Here is a 21,853-nt window from a genome sequence, read left to right on the forward strand (position 1 = left end):
TTATAATAAATGCCCTTTCATTGAGCTAATTTTAGTCAGATGTTTACCTCTATGGTAGACTGTTATAATGATGATTCCAATGAATCATTCTGCCAGTGTCCACACCCTGCGCAGTCCCTTTCCACCCTGATTCTAGGCTGGGGCATGTGACTTGCTTTTGCCTAGGGGACATGAGCAAATGTGACACAAACAGAAGTCTGATAAGCACTTGTGCACTGGGACTTACTCTCTTGGAACACTTCTGCCATCATGCGAGGAAGCCTAGTCTAGTCACCTTGAAGCTTTAAGGCCACAGGGAGAGACAAACCCAGTTCCCAGCTGACCTGCCATTGAGGGAGCTCAGGTCAATACGGAATCAGGAGAAATAATAAATCACGGTCATTTAGAACTGTTAAGTTTTGGAGTAGCATATTATACATGACCACCCAAAGATGCCACTTCCACGGAAAGTCCTATCGTGGGACCACACGTGGGCATCAACAGTGGAGACGCAACAAGCAAGTGCAGAGCAGCAGGCGTCTGTGTTTCCAGGAGGCTCCCCATGAGACTGGGAGGCACACCCCTGATTAAGGAGCACAGCTTAAACCATGCCAAACACCTGGCATACAGAGCAACATCGAGGCCTCATAAAAGCTAATCCCCGTGAAGCCTCCAAGTATAATTAGAAAGGAGAAGAGATGATGATTCCACCACATGCAAACTTGGAGCTCCAATAACAACACCCACTCATGGCCACAATGCTAGGAATCTTTTAGTCGTCTGTAATGTAAATAGCTAAACATATCTCTGTGTTTAATGCTTATTATCTCTCCTTCGAGCTTCATCTTTATAACAGCTTCCCTTGAATAAAAGCTTCTCAAGAGTTAGGTTTAAGTCATTTTTTTCACAATGGGCATCTTAAAAAGAACAGGCTCTGGAGCTAGCCTTTCTAGGTTTTGAATCCCATTTCTGCTCCTTAAAACTGCAGTTGGGATCAGTTACTTTACCTCTCCTGATAAATAATGCCCATGCCTCATCTGTAAAATGAAGATAATAAAACTGTCTACCTGCCCCCCGCCCCAAGAAGGGAGGGGCACCTGCACGGCTCACTTGGTTGAGTGCCGAACTCTTGATTCTGGCTCAGGTCATGATCTCGCAGTTTCAGGAGTTCAAGCCCCATGTCAGGCTCTGTGCTAAGCATGGAGCCTGCTTTGAGATATTGTCTCTCTCTCTCTCTCTCTCTCTCTCTCTCTCTTTCTCTGTGTGTGTGTGTGTGTGTGTGTGTGTGTGTGTGTGTGTGTGTCTCCCCCTTCTCCCTCTGCCCCTCCCCTGCTTGTGCATACTCTCTTTCAAAAAATAATAAAAATAAAAATAAACAGAATTTTAAAAGTGTCTACATGTAGAGTTATTATGAGGGTTAAATGAGTACATATAGCTAATTTATCTCAAGGGCTCAGGACACTGCTTGGCACTTATAGCAAGTGTTGTAATAAAAGTTGACTATTATTATAAATCAGTATATGCTTAATAATATTCATATACAATGAAACCAGGAAGGGTCTCCTCTCCCATCTGGGAGATCACAGCTTCTGGAGAGAGGCACAGGAAGCAATGAGGAAAAAGGGTCATTATCAGCTAAAGTCAAATCAGCTAACCCTCCTTGGCAACTGGGTATGAAAACCAGACCTCTTACATTCAGAGGCACATAATTAATGTTTTTGCATAATGACAGCAACTGACCAAATCGATTACAGATGCCCATAGCATTTTCACCACATTCAGTCTCATGAGTTCCTATGGCATAAAGAGTAGCAAACATCAGGGATGCCTGACTGGCTCAGTTGGTAGAGCATGTAACTCTTGATCTCAGGGTCATGAGTTCGAGCCCCACACTGAGTAGTACTTTAAAAAAAAAAAAAAAAAAAGAGAGAGAGTAGCAAACAGAATCCCTACAGCTGGGGGAACCGCTTCAAGATAGGCTGACAAGGCATACAGTTAGCAAAGGTGCCATAAAATCACAGTCACATAATGTCACTGCTTTTTCCCGCTGACTATACCATTGTCTCTGCAGGACAGTAAAATAGAATAATCTGGATAATAAGAAACTAAGCTAGCAAATGTTTGCTAGTTGATCAGCTTAAGAAAATTGTAGATCACATCTCCCCTAGACATTGAGTCTTCTGTGTTTTCATCTATCAAAAGCAGTTAATTCTTCCTACTTATTTTGAATACATCTTATCACCATTGCAAGAAACACGTTACTCAAAGGCCTTTGCAGACATACTCACTGCTCACCATAACCTCAGACTTTACCATGATCAAGACGTACAATCGCCCAGCAAACTACAGAAATATAATGGAAGGGAAGAATTGGACCCACAGAGAAATAGATTCTCATCTTTTGACACAATGCAAAGCCATACAACCAATTTAGAAAGTCTCTGAATATAATAAATTTCAAAGAGAAAGCGTGAGAAGACACAAAAGCATGAAGCCCAGAAGAATGAGCGGACTCCCTACTTAGAAATCCCAACAGCTTTTCATAAAATGTACACAGCATTTGCAAACCCACATCCAGTCTTTGTCTCAGTCAATTAATACAGGCTGTCCCCATTTAGATGTTAACTTCAGCCACATGACAGAAGCATCTCCAATTCTGTGTTACAGAAAGATTCCAAATTATGGCATATAAGGAATATGTGCACAGAATTTTCGAGAAAAAGGACAGCTTTAATTCTTTTTGTGCTTAAATGGAGAAAAGTTTCTATCTTGATGCTCAGGCACTATACCATGTGTACCTAAATTTATATCTTGTCACAAACACCAGTGCCTTTAGGTGATGAGAAGTTTTTATGACTGACAACAGAGCCAAACAGACCCAGTCCAAATTTCCCTGCACGGTTACAAAGAAGGATGGCGTTCTCAGATGTTGCTCCAATTGTTCCCCCTTGCGAACACTAAAAAATACTTTTCCTTTTGTCAAATCAGAGAAGAGATAAGAAAGGATGCAAAAATAATGGGTAGACTCAAATACTCTCTTCAAAAGGTCAGAAGCAAAATGTTTCCACTGTGAGTAAAGAGCCAAGTTAAAATTGTTCGGCTTTCAAGATTTCTAGAAGCTGTAGCCCAGAAATCACTGGTCCGTGCACAGGGATAGAAGAACATCATTTGGGAAGCAGGAACAAAACGATTCTTCTTCCCATACTGAGCATCTACAGGAGAGCAGGATAAAATCCACCTGTCCGTCCTGCTGGGGTAGATTCCACACCCACCCCCTCCCTCTGAAGTGGGACCAAAGGCCCCCATACAATCCATCTTCCTGCATCCCGTAGGTACATGGAACAACTAACCGGAGGCAAAGCTAAATTCTGGATGCATTACCTGCAGCACCGGACTATTGTCGAAGTTGTAGGCACTCGGCCTTCCTTCTAGGGTTGAAAAGGCCACATTGCCTCCAGTCAGAGGGGAAATATCACTGAATTCATCTGTGCACAAGGCCTGCTGCTCATCTCCTCCTGTCCTGATGAAGCCACGGTTTGCCTTCGAGTAGGTGTTCTCGCAGGAGCCGCTGTAATACTGGTAAGGAATCCAGGGCCCATCTTCCCGTGTGCGCTTGTAAATGGCGAAGCTCTCCGGGCGGCTGGTGTGGAACTTGAGGCGCACGTATGTGATGTCAAAAGCTTTTCCTGTGAGACAAACAAGACATTCAAAAGTCATACATACGAAGCAAAGAAATTCCCTCTCTTCCCAGTTTGCTTTGGAACTTGACGAAGAGAGAACACAAACTGCCCTGTGCACCCTGGACCAAGATGGTTCCAGAACACACGACACATTGGCTGTGTCCATTAGGCAATTGGAAACCTGGAAATAGTGGGTGTTTTCCCTGAGAAATGACAAGTTATAGTTGGGTTCATAAGTTGGCTCATAAAAGCTTGTTTAGGACATGCATTGTTGAAATTTTGTTTGCCATGAAAAATGGTAGCACTGTACTTCTATCAAACAAAAGCAAAATTGAATTAGAAAGTACATTTATTCTTAATGCTGGTGCTTCAGCATAAACAATTTAATTAAAAAAAAACAGAAAAGAAAATTTTTGCTGACTTTCTAGATCAGTATTCTGGAAACTTTCAAGGTATTTAAAAACTCACTCTATTAACTGTAATGTTACTTCTTGATGCAGGAGGACTATCTTCAGCACTATTCTTCTACCTATCCACCAAGTTAAGACAGGGATTTGAGAAAGAGAAAAGGACAGTGATTAAGAGATGGGGCAGGGAGTAGAAAAGGAAGAAAAAAAATTCCTCTAGCAGCTGAACAAAGAGAAAAAAAGGGAGAGAGAGAAAAGGAGAATGGGAGTTTAAAGAACTTGTTTGAATATGTTCAAAGGAGAATATGCAAGATCTGAACAGGGAAAGTCGGCAAAAGGGACGAACTGGGCTGCTGTCTTCTGGAGGAAGAGCCACCGGTCAGACAGCTCCCTGTGGCAGCCAGGGTGTGGTCTGATGGCTGGGACACCTTGGTTGCCAGCCAGTGTGCCTTCAGGTGGGTCAAAAAGACAATGTGCAACTGTTTTTAATCACCTTTCATTCACAAATTGGGTCTTTCTCTGACAATGTTTATCCTCTGCAACTTCCATGCTATAGTGAAGATTACAGACCGGCCAACAAGTATTTATTGGGCACAACTACATGTTCAGTCCTACACTATACACTTTGGGGCACAGAATGTGTTAGACATAAAAGGTCCTTGCACTCAAAGACCTTACAGTCTTTCCTCCCCAAGTGGATTAACTCCACAGGAAGAACCAGCTCAGTCCTCTCTTATAAAGCTCACAGAAGAGGAACTCCTGCACACTCTCAGAAGTGTTGAGGAGAGACTTCTGCCATCCTCTTACTTCCATGTACCTGCTCATCCTCAGGGGACGAGTGATGGTCACGTGTGGCCTGGAATCTCCTCAGCTCACTCTCCAGCTGCCTGCCTAAGGTCCTGTCCTGGACTCCTCAACGCAAGGCAGTGTGTCTGCCTCTGTGCCAGGGAGGCCTGCTGTTGTCCTACTACTAGATGCGGGACTAAGTGGGTGAGTTCAACTGGGCTGGAGAGGAGGGGACGGGGGGAGAGCAGAAAGCCCATGTAAGTCATGTGTCCAGGCTCTATTCTTTAGTCCAGTATTATCTACAATAAACTAATATGATGAGCCATATCTAACTATTTCTTAGGCGGTCTAGATCTTAAAAGAGAAGTTTAATTAACTGTCCCCCATATACACGAAACGCACATACAATTTTGAACACAAAGGTGTGTGGCATGATGGAGAGAACGCAGGACTGGGCGTTATGAGACCTGAGCTCAGGTCCTGGCTCCTTCAATGACTAGCTGTGTGATTTCTGTTCCACCATTTTCTCCTCTGCAAAAATGAAGGTGATGACCCCTGAGCCCTTTACCTCAAAGTGTTGTTGAAAGGACAAACTAAGATCTTACGTATACCTGGTTAACTGTAAAACTCTATACAAATATAAGGCATTATTATAATGGAGTTTAGAAAAAAAAAATCCTGAATTAGGATCCCGACTATGTTCACATGTAAAGGTCTGACTGGGCCAGGGACTACCTAGTATAGTTGCTAAAGAGTAGTACACAAATCTGGATCTTCTATCTAAGATGCAGTACTACATTTTGTTGGACACAGGTTATGAAAATCCAGTTTGCAACTGTCTTGTTAAAAGAATGAAAATTTAACCTCTATCTCTGCTGTATCAAAACCGTTAAGGTGTGTTCCCTTTGAATGAGGGCGTGGATTTTTAATATAATATCTATGGCATGCCAGAGATGATCTAAGACATTCTGGAATGGTGAAACAATTGAGTTCTCTTCAGGACAGGTGGTCTGGGATGCTCAAAGGCTTACTCACTAACCTGTGGATTACAGATTACCCTTGCTGTTTCTACTCTCTCTGTCTCCATTTCTGACATCTCATTGTTCTTTAACAACCCAACCTGCAGGAGACTGGATCAAAGGAGAGAAGATAAAATGGAGCTGGGTATGTTGTGTTCCAGACTAAAATCGGCATCACAGAGCCACACTCTGAAAGAAATGGGCTTCTGTGGTCCCTCTCACTGCTGCCACAGACATAGCACCGGGCGGCAGGCAGAAGGTGAGTAAGCAACATTGCTACTAGCATTAAACTTTGAAGCAAACTAGTTCACTGGTGCCGGCCGCACTCACTGAACCTTGTTTTTGGAGCTGCCTTTTTCCTTCCGACCCACGGCCACAGCTGGAAGAGAAAAAGGGCTCTGCGGCAACCGGTAAAGGAGGCTCACACATGCCACATGACAAGACGGCCACGTACACTGCACTCCGAATTAGAGTCAGTCCAGTGGTGGAGGCAGACCACTGCAATTCCCCTGCGATGAGTGCTTTGACAGGACAAGTGCAGAAAGTTCTGGGAGCATGGAGGAAAGTCACCTAACCTGGACTTGCAGGGTCAAAAAACATTTTCTAGAGGAAGTAACATCAATATCCAGGACCTGAGGAATGTAGAGGAAGTACCCAAGCAAACAGGGATCAGTGGTCGAGGCAAATGAAACAGCATGTATGAAAGCCCAGAGAACACAGAGGAGTGATCACTGAGAATCAGAGTTGTGTAACACAGCGAGAACTGGAGAGAGTGGCTGGAGATGGACTCACCAGGAAGGACAGCAGGCCAGGCCTGAGGCCATGTTATTTTTTTTTTTTTTTTTTTTTTTTTTAATATATGAAATTTACTGTCAAATTGGTTTCCATACAACACCCAGTGCTCATCCCAAAAGGTGCCCTCCTCAATACCCATCACCCACCCTGCCCTCCCTCCCACCCCCCATCAACCCTCAGTTTGTTCTCAGTTTTTAACAGTCTCTTATGCTTTGGCTCTCTCCCACTCTAACTTTTTTTTTTTTTTTTTTTTTCCTTCCCCTCCCCCATGGGTTTCTGTTATGTTTCTCAGGATCCACATAAGAGTGAAACCATATGGTATCTGTCTTTCTCTGTATGGCTTATTTCACTTAGCATCACACTCTCCAGTTCCATCCATGTTGCTACAAAAGGCCATATTTCATTTTTTCTCATTGCCACGTAGTATTCCATTGTGTATATAAACCACAATTTCTTTATCCATTCATCAGTTGATGGACATTTAGGCTCTTTCCATAATTTGGCTATTGTTGAGAGTGCCGCTATAAACATTGGGGTACAGGTGCCCCTATGCATCAGTACTCCTGTATCCCTTGGATAAATTCCTAGCAGTGCTATTGCTGGGTCATAGGGTAGGTCTATTTTTAATTTTCTGAGGAACCTCCACACTGCTTTCCAGAGCGGCTGCACCAATTTGCATTCCCACCAACAGTGCAAGAGGGTTCCTGTTTCTCCACATCCTCTCCAGCATCTATAGTCTCCTGATTTCTTCATTTTGGCTGAGGCCATGTTAAAGAGCAACTTCAACCTAAGGGCAATGGTGAGCTGCTGAAGGATTTGCACCAGGAAATACATGATCAGATTTGACTTTTATAAAGATCACTCTGGCCACTGGGTAGAGATTAGGTTGGAAGGGACAGGATTAAAAGTAGGGAGAAAAGAAGATGTGGCAATAATCCTGGAGAGATGACGGTGGCTGAACTAAAAACAGGGGCAGCCGGAATGGAAAGAAATGAGTGGATTTGGGTGAGATGGAGGAAGCAGACCGCAGTAGTAACTTGGTGACCAATGGAGAGTAAGAGGGAGCAGGAGCCACCTCTGAAAGCCTCCTCTTCTTTTACTCTGTTGACATGTTGTTTCACTGTCAAAGCTTCTTTTCCAGAAATAAGGTAGAAGGATTTAAAATAACAGTTTCCTAATTTACAAACAAGTCGATGGAGCGCAGAGCCACCCACTGAAATAGAGGACAGGGGAGGTTAAGCAGGACTGGAGGCAGCGGTAGAGGGCAGGATGGGGACATGAGTTCAATTCTGGATGTACTAGTTTTGAGGTGTCTGTGGGTCAACTAAACAAGAGGAAATGTCTAGTATGAAGTTGGATGTGAGTGGTCTGAAAGCCCAAGAGAGACGTCTGAGTCAGATATATAGATTAGCATGTAGATGGATGGTGAAGGTTGGGTATGGTTGAGACCAATGAAGCAAGTGTGCTGAGTGAGAAGAGAGTTGACTTTTGAGATCACTCTCAGGAGCATCAACATTTAAAGCACAGACAGCAGATGGAAGGACTACAGAGGAGGCTGTGAGGCCAGAGAGGGAGACAAGTAAGAGCATCAATATCATGGAAGCCAAGAAGGTTTGAGGAAGAAATAATCACTGGTATTAAAATATGCTAAGAGAGTCATGTAAGACAATGACTGAGATGTCCATTGGCTTCAAGCTACAAACGGGTCACTGCTGTACTTAGAGCAGTCCTGTGGGCAGGGTGGGTGGGATTGAAGATGAATGGCAGATAAAAGGTAGGATAGAGGGGCGCCTGGGTGGCTTGGTCGGTTAAGCGTCCGACTTCGGCTCAGGTCATGATCTCATGGTCCGTGAGTTCGAGCCCCGCGTCAGGCTCTGTGCTGACCGCCTGGAGCCTGTTTCAGATTCTGTGTCTCCCTCTCTCTCTGCCCGTCCCCTGTTCATGCTCTGTCTCTCTCTGTCTCAAAAATAAGTATTAAAAAAAAAAAAGTTTAAAAAAAAAAAAAAGGTAGGATAGAAGATACAATGAGTGTAGTCACCTGCTATAACATTTGGCAAGGTGGGGGGCAGAGAATGAAGAGAAGGGGATGGAATGTAGGGTCAAGGAAGATTTTTCTTTCCTTTTTGTTTTTTTAGATAGGAGATATGAGGTTGTATTATATGCTGTTGTGGTCGAGTCAGCTGACAGGGAAAGACTGAATGTGGAAACAAGGCTAGGAAATAAGAATGGGATTCTGTGCTAATGAGAGAACTGGCTCCATACAGGAGAAAACCCGTACCCTTACTTTCTATGTAGGAGCAAATGCAAATGACTGAGTAGGTTTTAAGGAATGCAAGTTGAAAGAGTTCTGATGACTTTATTTTTTCTGTGCAGTGAAAATCACAGGTACCTGCTAAGGGGTTGAGAGCAAAGCCAGTGGGAATATCTGAAGAGAGGGTAGAGACTTCATAAGAGCCACTGTAGAGACCACAGAGAAAGTGGACTAGAGGAAAAGAATCCTTGCTGGGCAGAAACAGGGCTGCCAAGAACAGGGTACAGACTTTGCACAGATATCTCTGTGTGGGTGCAATTTTCTACAGCCGCTTCATACCCCTTTTATGGATAAGAAAAGGGGACTGAAATTACATCAAGGATTTGGAATCTAATCTGAATAAATAGGGAAGCAAATACAGAAAATGGAGAAGAGTCAAGGCCTGAGTTATCTATCCACAATTACCTGTAGTCATGGATAATCAAAAACTGGGAAACTAAGGAGCTGGCTTTTATTCCATTAAACAGCTGCAGTCAAGACCTGTCATGGACAGTCGCTCTCCTCTCTTTCTCCCTCATCATACCTCCCTACTCTTTATCTATCCATCCTACTCGTTTCACAGTGGACAAAATGAAAAGATCTAGTTAAATGGTAGATAAATAGGACACAGGACCAGGTCTCCTGATTTCTAGTCCAATGATAGCTTCTCTACTATTTTTACACTGTGGGAGCATATAAAAGTAGGCAGTATGACTTTAAGGTAAAGAGGCCAAGCCAAACAATTAAGAAAATCAGTAAGTAGACGTCTGGAAAGTATTCCAGCAACTATACAACTAGAACATCCCCCCTCCTCCCCTCAACTCACCTCACGTTCATGCACATGAAGACTAACCATAGATATACACACCCTCAAGAAAATATTTAGCTTCTGAATGTTCTACTGCTTTCCCCCCTCCCCCTTACACATTCCTTCCATAAACAAAAAGACTCAAGTACAGATGTTTAGAATGAGGCACACAAAATTAACTATTACTTCCTGCTCTGATTCCTACAGTTCATGCTGGCTGAGGGAACGAGAGAAGGGGAGGCGGGGGGGGGGGGGGGGGGTGGTGGGGGGGGGTGGGGGAGTGTCTGAACAATGAGAATTCAGCCTTTGTTCACGCAGGGCCAAGCCAAGGAATTCTGCTTAAGCCTCCTACGTGGTTAAGTATTTCTAATCTTTCTGAGTAGGGGAGAAACCCTTGCTGTCTTAGAATTGGATTCAAGTACTGACTGCTGGGGAACATAAATGCCTCTCTGTTATGTGCAGCTCAGAAGAATTCCATGAGGATCTTGTGAAACAGCCCTCTTTACAGTGAGGTAATGAACGACAATGGCTATACAGAATTTTCCAGAACTTGAAAATGCCCTTCCATGGCCTGAATTCAATGAAGAGAACCGGTTCATTCTAAAGTATCAAATCAGGAGTCACTGATTCACTATTGTTCTTACGTGCTAACTCCTTAGAGTCAGAAAGTGACTGTTCTCCTTGAAGTCAAACTGGACGTTTGCAGTACACAACTTCAGTAAGGTTGTGGTGCATAAAGGCAATTAGAGATGGCAGACGCTCAGGCTACTAAATGGGATTCTCCAAACAGTTAACACAAACAGGAGGTCACAGAAGGCAACTATTTGAAAACGTTTTCATTTCTGTTAGTATAACTGCTGGCTGAAATAAGAGTTCCCAGGACAACGTGTACAGCTGCGGACCAGCTGTTATTGTTCCACCTCGGCAGACAGATTGTGCAAATACGGCCTGGCCCGTCAAGATGACCCAGGGCCAAGTGAATGCTGAATGTGGGATCCTCAAGTGGACACAGATGGGTGATCAAAAAGCATAAAGGGGAACAATCACACACAGAATGTGTGGAGGTGAGATGGTGCACGGAGTTCATGCCAACCACTAGAAAACTCAGGCCGAACCACCCGTTGAAAGGCTAGTTTCTATGGCCTGAAACTCATCCTCAAAATAGGTGGTTTTTAAAAACTTATTAGCCCACTTCTTTCCCTTAAATTTTGGTGCTCCTTTTTCATCCCCTCTCTCTTGTAAATCAGCTAAATGCCAACAGTGCAAGGGGACAATTCTGTGCGAGGCATATCTAAATCAGCACAACTTACAGTCAAGGAAAAGTAACCTTCATAGCTTTGACAAACAGTCATTTTAAATTGAATTTATTGAAGCGACTGCAATGGAATTTACAATTTGAGGAAAGCATCCCTATCAAATGAATAAACAAAAGGCTTCAACAGTGCAAACTTCCTGAATACACGCAATGAGCACTTCCTATCACACATGTGCCACTGTCCCGACAGAGGCATGCTCAGATTAGTGGCGCTGGGCCATGGAGAGTTTCAATCCCAAATATACAAAGCAGGTAGATAAAGGAGCAGAGAAGATAATCATTTTAGAATTCTTTTAAAAGCTAAAATTCTGTACCAAAGGCTATTTCTAAAAGTAATGCTGTGGCTGTAACAATGGAGCTAAGGGGAAAACAGAAGTTTTGAAGTTGATTGGCAGGATCTGGGGAAGACAAACCCATAATCTCTTAGGGAAACTAGATGTTTCCATAAAGTACCAATTTAAAGTTTAAGCCAAAGAAGACAGTTCCACTCTCTCCCTACCACTCCCCCCACAAACTACTGGTAACTTGGTGCTATTGCTGAATAAGACCAAGGCACCAACCTAGTACAGCAATCTTCAAAAAGTAAAATCTTGCTGCTTGTATTACCCAACTGCAATACCCAAAAAATGCCATATACTTTTTAGCAAATTAAAGGGTCAAAAGTGATTTGGCTTAACACACTAATTAAATATGAGATCATCAGACAGCCAATGTGTGAACAGAGAGGACTCTTAACACTAGAATATCAAATAGTCTTGGACGGTACTTTCAAATAGGTGCAAATTATTATTGGAGGTCACAGATATTTTCTATCAACTAGACGTACAACAAATTTATCCTCACTTATATATCTTTATCATTTTAGTTGAAACCTTCACCAAAAGAAACAAAACTGCCAAGTAAAATTGCACTCCAAGAACTGGGCATATGCTTTATTAACCCAAACCTCATGTTTATAAGACTCAGTACCGACTCTAATTCAGGCTAGTGGGTCACAAGCATGCCTGAAATCCTTGAGCCAAGCTAAAGGAATGAAGCCAGCATTTACTCCCACTCAGCCAAGTTGAGGCAAAAAATCCACTCAGCTGAACAATAGAGTTCTAACTATTAGGAAATGACTGACATGTGGAATTTAATGGAGTTACATAAAGAAAATAAAGAAGTTAATTATAACACTAAGGAAACAGAAATAAAGAGGCAATGAAATATAAGCAGCATGAAACCAATACGTTAAAAAAGTCTAATTATTAAGATATGAAAAAGAAAAAAGACACCATAGTTTTATGGGAGGCTATTTCTTGTTTTTTGACATCCATGCACTATTAAGAATTGACTAATTTTTTCTTTTATCAACAGAAGAATAAAGAATGGTAAAAGAATAGTGAGAAAATCTAAGGGGGAAAAGATTCTCATATACAATTACGATGATGCAGTAACAGACTAAGATCGACTCTGATAAACCCTCCACTCCCCAAAGTCACAGAAAGTTGACCAACCGTGTACTTTTATTTATTTAACAACTACTTGCTAGGTGAGTTTAAGTGAAAGTCCATCAAGCTATTTAGAATACTCAATCCTTCATTTTGCTACAATGCCTTTTACTTTCTAGTTTAATTCATAATAAACCTGGCCCTGTCTTTCCCTACATACTATTGGTATCTGTCCTCAAAAGAAGAAACAACTACAAATACCGCAAAATATGTTAAATTCCAAAATATCTTTCTCAGTTTTCACAATTGCTTAATTTCTTGCCACAGCCACCCATTAGGTCAAGGATCAGAGCCAAACTGCTCTTGATAATTCCAAGTCCAAACTCTTCCATTCATTCAACAAATATTTACTAGGCACATATTGTGGCACTGTTCTAAGTATAGGACTAGAGCAGAGAATAAGACAGACAAGGTCCCAAACTTGTAGGGCTGACAGCACAGTAGGGAGTGAAGTAGGTAAGGGATAGATAACAATCACAAATCAAAACAAAAATGTAATGCATTAGATGATAAATGACACAGTGAAGAACAAGGTGGAAATCATCGAGAAGTGCTATTTAATATACTGTCACCAGAGATGGCCTCACTGACCTGGATAAGGTGACCTTTGAGGAGAACGAAGAAGGGAAACAGACCTCTGGGAGAGAGCATTCTAGGAAAACCAAATGCGAATACCCCTGAGGCAGGAGAATCCTGGCAAGTTCTGGGGAATGGTGAGGAGGCCAGTGTGGCTGAAGTAAGAGCGGAAAAGAAGGAAAGCGTGGGGGATGAGGTCAGAGAAACTGACGGGAAGGAGGGATTGCCAATCATGTATGCCTTGTAGGCCACTGTAAGACTTGGGCTTCTACTTTGAATGATACGAAAACCCTCTGGAGGATCTTGTCCAAGGGAGTTACATGACCTGACTGGTATTTTAGAAGGATCATTCTGGTTGCTTTACTGAGAAAAAACTATAAAGGGGACCAGAGAAAGACAAGCAGGTCAATGAGGGGCTTTTTGCACAAGGCACAAGATAATGGTAGGTTGGTCCAGGCTGGGATCAGTGAGCGGTGATCAGATTCTGGCCCCATTTTGAGGCTAGAGGGAGCCAGTTATACTGATTGCATGTGGGGTGTAAGCTGTGGTGGAAGCAACTGGAAAGATGAAGGTGCCATTTATTTAGTGAAGAATATGACAGGAACAGGTGTGGGGATGGAGAGCAAGAAAATTAGGAGTTAAGCTCTGGATATTTTGAGATACTTATCAAACTTCTAAGTGGAGGTGTCAAGTTGACAATTAATGTATGCAAGTCTGGGGTTCAGAAGAGCTCCAAGCAAGAGAGAGAAATCTGGAAGTCACCACCATACAGATAATGTTGAAAGCCATGGGGTTAGATAAAAAAAAACACCTAGAGAATGGATATAGATAAATGAGAGGTACAGAACAGGGTCTTGGGACATACCAACATTTAGAAGTGGGGGAAGAAAAAAAGGACCCAACAAAGGAGACTCAAAAAGGAACAGCCACTGAAGCAGAAAAAAAAAAAAAAAATCAATAGAATTTCAGTGACCAAGTTTTTTTTTTCAGCTTTTCAAAAAATTTCAATCCAAGTTTATTCACATATAGTGTAATAATAATTTCAGGAATAGCATTTAGTGATTCCTCACTTACATATAACACCCAGTGCTCATCCCAACAAGTGCCCTCCTTAATACCCATCACCCATTTAGCCCATCCCCCTGAACACTCCACCAGTAACCCTCAGTTTGTTCTCTATATTTAAGAGGCTCTTATGGTTTGTCTCTGTCTCTGTTTTTATCTTATTTTTGCTTACCTTCCTCTATTTCATGTTTTTTCTCCCCTTAAGTTCCACATGTGTCCTTTTGAATCAGCACTTTTGCATCCTTTGGATAAATACCTAGTAGTGTAATTGCTGGGTTGTAGGGTAATTCCATTTTTAATTTTTTGAAGAACCTCCATACTGTTTTCTAGAGTGGCTACACCAGTTTGCATTCCCACCAGCAGTGCAAAAGCGTTCCTCTTTCCCCGCATCCTTGTCAGAGGCCAAGTCTTAAAACACATTTTAAGAAGAAGAGAATGGCCAACAGAGTCAAATACTCCTTAAAGACTGAGAAAGATGAAGACTGACCCATTGGTCACTGGATTCGACAACCTCGAGATTTACTGCTGCCCTTGACAACAACTGGTGTGGTAGAATGACAGGGATGAAAGCCAGAGAATGCGTGTGTGTGTGCACATGCATGTGTGAGTGTGTGTATGTGTGTGTGTCTCCAGTGGGGAGGGGCTGCAGGGATTGGAGACAGCTAATAAAAACAATTTTCTGAGTAATATTGCTATAAAGAAATAAGGTGGTAGGTGGAGGAGAGAAGGAAGGGTTCAAGAGGAAATTGCTTTAGAAGGTGGGGAGACAGTATGTATTATGTCAATAGGAACGATTCATTGCAGCAGCTGAATTTACACTGAGCAGTGAGGCTCTTTCCCGGTGTAGATACATGAAAGTGTGTAAAAGAGACCCTCTTTGGTCCATAATAAAGTTCTTTGAGACTTCTCATAGATCTCCTTCCAGAAAGAAGAAATAATGGAATGGACAAGGGTTACTGTAAGTATCTAGATTAAAAAGTTACCTGGTACCCCAAAACCACAGAAGCTCCGGAAGGATGCTCCCCAGTAGAGCCAGCCCAGGTCTAGTCTTTCCTAGACCCATAATCTAGCCCATGATAAGGACCAACTGCCTATCAGAATCACCTGGAAAACTTCTGAAAAAAATGCAAGTTGTCGAGCCTCATCTCCTGAAATTCCATTTTTAAAGGTTCTAGGTGAGCTCCCCATATCTGTATTTTTAAAAGCAACCTGGGTGAGTTTTTATGTACAGTTATATTTGAGAAATATTGCCCTACTGTAAACTCTTCTTCATCTTGGTTCTCATGCTTCAAAGATTTAGGTAGGGAAAGAGTTCTGACCTTAGTGCTGCCCTGCAGAATGAACTTAGGCACTCATGAACAGTGACTCTGATTTTCACACGTCAGTATTTCAAGGTGCAATTTACTGCAACTGTTAACTGTGCAGGCATGAGCAGTGAACCAGAATGACAGCCATCTTTCTTAAGACACATTCAGACGTTAAATTCACAGGGCTTGCTCACTTCACATCTGAGGAGGCTAGGTGACGGACCAGTTGAACCCAAACTCCCCAACATTTTCCTCCATGCCAGTTTCCTATCACTCAACTTGTATCCTCAAGGCCCTATTTCCCAGGCACGTGGAAATATACATTTCTATTTTGAGAAAACTCGCCTACTGCCAGGGGTTTTACAGTGTTGTTCTTTCCATGCAGATACTGGTCAAGATTCCCTGTAAACCAAATTCCCTATCCCCTCTGGCTTCTCTACTTCTTCCTTCCTCTTCCCAACAATTAGTAGTATTTAATAAAATGATACAAAACCAACAGCAATTCTCACTGGTAAGAAACAAATCTGGAAGCAAAGAATTAACTTCTGCTTCAGTACACTCAAAAAGATAAGAAAACACTTTTTCTTCATTGTCTAAAAGCCTAGAACTTGTTTAACCCTAGTCTGTGCCAGGTAATGTTGGCATTTTCAGGGAGGGTATTACATTCTGTTGGTTAAATACCAGTGTAGAAATATGTACTTTTCAGAGAAGAAATTTCAGGTATTAAAAATAGATTATATATACGTGTGTGTATATTTATATTTACATTTATATCTATATATGTCAAGAGGGGCCTAACAGCAAAGTACAAGGAGTTCATATTAGTATTAGAGAGAGGGAGAGGAGCAGGGGGAGGGGAAGAAAAAAAGGGAGAGAGAGAAAAGGGGGAGATTGGAGATTGAGGAATTTTAAGAACACTAAAAATCCAGACTCGATATTCTGGATTTTATTTATTTTTATTTTTATTAATATGTATTTATTTTTGAGAGAAAAAGAGACAACACAAGCAGGGGTGGGGAAGAGAAAGGGGGAGACACAGAATCCGAAGCAGGCTCCAGGCTCTGAGCTATCAGCACAGAGCCCAGTGCGGGGCTCAAACTCATGAACTGAGCCATGAGATCATGACCTGAGCCGAAGTCGGATGTTTAACCGAATGAGCCACCGCGGCACGCAGATATTCCGGATTTTAAGTACTCTCACAACATTCACATCTCATCTGTAGGGAGTGCTTTCTTTTTTCATTTTAGAAATACTTTGAGGGGCACCTGGGTGGCTCAGTCGGTTAAGCATCTGACTTCGGCTCAGGCCGTGATCTCACAGTCTGTGAGTTTGAGTCCCGCATTGGGCTCTGTGCTGTCAGTCCAGAGCCTGGAGCCTTCGGATTCTGTCTCCCTCTCTCTCTACCCCTCCCCCATTCACTCTCTGTCTCTCAAAAATATGAATAAACGTTAAAAAGAAAAAAGAAATACTTTGAGGTCACTGATCCCATCTCCTTCCACACTCAAGCCTTGGCTGACAAACTATAGCCTGCAGACTGAATCTAGCCAACCACCTACTTTGTAAATAGCTTTACTGGAACAAAGTCACACCCATTCATTTGAACTTATGTCTGCTTTCTGGCAACAAGGGCAGAGGTGAGCAATGGTGAAAGAGAATGCATGGCCTACAACATTCACTATGTGGCCCTTCAAAGAGAACACTTGCCAATCCTGATCTAAGAAATCAAAGACCATAAGAACAAAGATTTCTATTAAAACCTCTTCTTCCTCTTTTCTGCAGGGCAAACTCTGAAAATTTGGTCCAAGGAAAACTGAATTTTCCCTGTATTGCCACAAAAATATATGAAGAAAGCTTATTCTGAAATTTTACAAGATTAATAACAATTCTAATGCATCTGATATAAGAATTACTTATTACTTCATAGGGAAAAAAATGCCACCTGCTTCCTTTCTGGCAAATGAACAGGCAAAAAGATGAGCAGTTAAAAAAGGAGGGGATGGAGATGTAATTCATTTTGAAAATCACATCTGTAATGACCTTTAGCCCTGGTACAGCCCACAAAAATAAATCAGCCAATCAGAAAGACAGAGGAGACAGCAGTACAGTGAAAAGCAGCACCATTTTTCCAGGCGTGGAGCACATCCCAAGTGGAGACGTAATTAGAAGTAACAGCAGTGAAAGGAGGGAAATGGAGAAATCAGCTCAAACAGCATTCATCGCTGGGAGAGCAGGAAAAATGACATGTTGATAACTGCAAATAAAGTGGAAAATGCGAGTAGATCCCATTTAGATCTCTGCGAGGACCTCCCTCCATTGTCCTCTGGATTGGAATTCAGTCCTTTACACAGGCCTCCTTGTACTTCTGCTCTTCTGAGCGGATGGACAATTTACATCATGAAAATACTCTGCCAGCTGGCACTCTCTCCACAAGTGACCGATTGTAAGCAGATGCCTTCATAAGATAAGTATCAACGAATACCCCCTTCATTTTTCATTCACCCACCCTCTTTGCAGTGGAATGGAAATGCACACCCAACACACTATCTTTTAGAAACCAAAGTTTGTGTTCTTCACGTCCCTTCATCTCTCGTGGGCCGTATTTGAACTTGCTATTGTGTTCCTGATTAAATTATGCCCCCTACCAAATATCCAATATATGTAATCTCCTTAGATTTTTTGAAACTTTTTTTTAACGTTTATTTATTTTTGAGAGAGAGAAAGAGCACAAGCAGGCGAGGGGCAGAGAGAGAGAGGGAGACACAGAATCCAAAGCAGGCTCCAGGCTTTGAGCTGTCTTGAAGTCACAAATTGTGAGATCATGACCTGAGCCGAAGTTGGATGCTTAACCGACTGAGCCACCCAGGCACCCCACAATCTCCTTAGAGTATTTGTAAACACTCTTGCACTCCCAGATGCAAGCATCTGTTTATTCTTCCTAAAGACTCAGATTAAACATTGAATATTCTGTAGTATAGCCTCAGTTTTGAACATTTGACGGTCTATTGCAACAAAAATCAAAACTTCCAACAAGAAGTCAATCTAAATTATTGGTGCATTTAGTGTTACAGATTAAGTAGTCCTGTTCAAATATGCTTCTTTTCCAGTTAAATCACCCTCCCTTTAATGTACATTATAATTCCAGGGGCCCCTCGGTGGCTCAGTTGGTTAAGCATCTGACTTCGGCCTAGGTCATGATCTCACAGTTTGTGAGTTCAAGCCCCGCATCGGGCTCTGTGCTGACAGCTCAGAGCCTGGAGCCTGCTTCAGATTCTGTGTCTTCCTCTCTCTCTGCCCCATCCCCACTCATGCTCTGTCTCTCTCTGTCTTAAAAATAAATAAAACATTAACAAAATTAATGTACATTATCATTCCAGAAACTTAAGTTTCTCTTCAATTAGAAAATCATAAGGAATTTCAATGTCCCTCTCCGGCAAGAAGAAACTTTTTATGATCACTACTGAAACTGTTTTTATAAATGATGTATATACCACATTCAGTGAAGGGATGCTGAAGGCAAAGAGATCATCTCACAAATTACTTACATAGCATACTTCAGGTAGGTCGGTCACATTCCCAGCACTTCAAAAACATAAGCTTTTCTTATCTGCTTTTCCTTCTACATTGAGAGCAAACATTTAGCAGTGGTATCAGAAGAAATGTTCTTCAAATCCATCCTTCACCATATTTCAAACAGACAGTGCTTCAGTTCTCATCCGAGGGAGTATTTCACACACACCACAATGGGACTTGTTCTACCTTTCTATTTACATTCTGGAGAGCAGCCAAAGTCCTCTCTAGCTCTCTTTGATCTGATGCCAGAGCCCTGGTACCGGACACCCACCTGGAAGAAATTCCCTTAGGAGCTCCAGGACCAAAGAGGAATTGGGAAGGAGTGGGACTGTATAAACTGTATAAATACTGTATAAACCCATCCTACATCCTATCACTCCCCAGCTTACTGATCCTTGCAAGTTACTTGATCCAGTGCAAACTCCTTAGGCATGTTATTGCAAGGTATCCATAAATCTGAACAAGTGTGCTTCATTTTATACCTTCAAACCATATCCTAAAACTCTCCAGTGTAAACTAAAACTTCTACTCCAGTCTTGCCATCTTTTTTTATCCATATACCATTTCTCACTTTGAAGTTACTCCTTCCCAAGCCTACCTATCTTTCCAGGTCTAGTTCAAGTACTATGGTCTCCATGACACTTGACAATTACTTTTCAGAACACCCAACACTCACTAACCAAACCACAGAATTCAGTACTTGAATATTTACTCCTTTGTGTAAGTTTCTGTTATCCTACGAGAGAGTAACTTTTTCAAAAGCAAGGAATCTATATTTTTTGGGTATCTTCTACTAAAGGATTTTTCAAGTTTTTCTGACCATGACATATAGTAAAAACAAGCAAAACCCCACCTTATATTGCAGCCCAGAACACACACATACACACAGAACTAAAACTCAAGTTTGATGAAACAATATTATCTATGATGCAATTTGACATTCTATTCTATTCTCCATTTTATTTGTTATAAAATGCTAGTTACAGCTCACTAAATTGATTTTATGACATTAGGGAGTTGTAACTCACAATTTAGAAAACACTACTCTGCAATCCCTCAGGCACTGCCCTTGACACAAACCAGGTGCTCAATAAATATTTGTTTACTAAACTGACTCATCTATTACACAGCAGGTCAGAATTCTACAATGAAATGATGCTTTCTGGATACTGACAAAGTTTAAGGTGATGCCCTTTAAGACCTTGTTCCAATTATTTTAAAACCAGGACAATATTTTAAAAAGAGCCTTTGTCTGTGGCAGCCTTTAACAAGATCAAAGGAAAAAAAATCCTTTTCCTAAAGCTAAAAGGCTAAAGATTCCATTCATCGACACGGCATCCTTGAGACCAATCCTGCCTGAACCAATCCTTCCAAAGAAGTTCTTTTTAGCAGCTCTGGTTCCAGAAGAACTTCAACCATGAGCCTGGGCTAAGCCTTCAGGGTGGTAGCAAGGATCTCCTCTCCATGGGATAGATGGACTAATGCCGGATTCTGGGGTTAGATTTCTACTAAAGACAAGACACTTGGTTACATACTGTTCTATCTCATGCTCATGGCACTTTTTCATTGGATATCATTGGAATTATCTTTTATTTTTGCATGTTTTATTTATTTGTCCCCCTTTTCTCCCCCAGGCATGAGAGTGACCTTTTGAGGACCAGGAGGTCTTGTCTTATCCCCGGCTATCCCTTTACTTTGAGGTATGTTTTTACTGTCTTTTAAAGGGAGAAAAATATTTGACTTGTAAAATAAGCAGCAATCCTATACGAGAAAGACAGTGGCCTAAAGCTTGATTTGCTGTTCCGTTCTTCATTCTGTGATTCATTTTGTGAAAATACGCCAAAATGGACTGCGTGCCAGGCAGTCAGTTAAGGCACTGAAGATACAAGGATGAAATAAGACTCAGTCCTTGCCCTAAAGTAATTCTAGATGATATATGAGGGAAGACAAAAATAATTAAAATGCAAAGTAAGACACGTACTATATTAGAGAGTAAGGAGCAATCAGACATCTGTGTTCTTCTCCCATAAAATAAAGAACTCTGACAAGACAAACTTGAACATCCATCTAGATTCTACAGTCTTGATTCTACAATCTTGCTTGATTGTACAATCTTACGTGTCAGCAACATTTCTAATGGTACCTCTCTCACCAGATCTTTTTAATACTTTTTCTTACAATGACATTTTAGAGAAATGTTAAAAATGCGTAAAAACTGATTTCACAAACACAAATGACATCAGAGACATGATGACATCAGCTGGTTTCCAATTAACTTCAGTTCTATAAAGAAGTAAATAATTTTCTGAACATACACAGTGCTTTTGCCAATATTCTGCGCTTGGTCAAGTCCTGTATTCCCAGCCGCAGGAGAATATACTGAATAATCTGCAAAGGATAACAGAAATTAAGGTTCCATTTTTAAGGTTGAGAGTTTCTAATGACTGAGTACAGGGTTCTCAAATAACTGCTTCCATCTTTGGCTGAGAAAAAGAGAGCTCTTGGTTTTTATGTCCATAAAAAAATGAAGCAGTTCAATCTCCAGGCTCTAAACAAATAATCACACATCTCTGTCCACATCTAGCTATGAGGGACAAATGATACGTAACGTTTTAGATTAAGTTCTTCAGTAGCAAGAAAGAATGGATTTTCTGCTCTTGCTTCTCTCACTTGAAAAAGCAAATGTCTGGATCCCTTTGCAAATTAGCCCAATCTATAAAACACTGGAACTAAACTGAACTCCCACCACTACTTGGCTCCTGCCTT

At 41.7% G+C, this 21,853-nt stretch overlaps 1 protein-coding gene across 1 annotated transcript in view; it reads right to left on the reverse strand.

The window, feature by feature from the left end:
• LAMC1 (laminin subunit gamma 1) overlaps window positions 1-21,853 on the reverse strand; it is a 127,118-nt gene that overhangs the window by 40,172 nt on the left and 65,093 nt on the right. The window contains exon 2 of the mRNA XM_042925038.1: window positions 3,361-3,665. Within this exon, the coding sequence (XP_042780972.1) occupies window positions 3,361-3,665 (305 nt within the window). The remainder of the gene's footprint in view (window positions 1-3,360; window positions 3,666-21,853) is intronic.

The sequence above is a fragment of the Panthera leo genome, chromosome F3, assembly GCF_018350215.1.
Source record: "Panthera leo isolate Ple1 chromosome F3, P.leo_Ple1_pat1.1, whole genome shotgun sequence".
Taxonomy (NCBI): Eukaryota; Metazoa; Chordata; class Mammalia; order Carnivora; family Felidae; genus Panthera; species Panthera leo.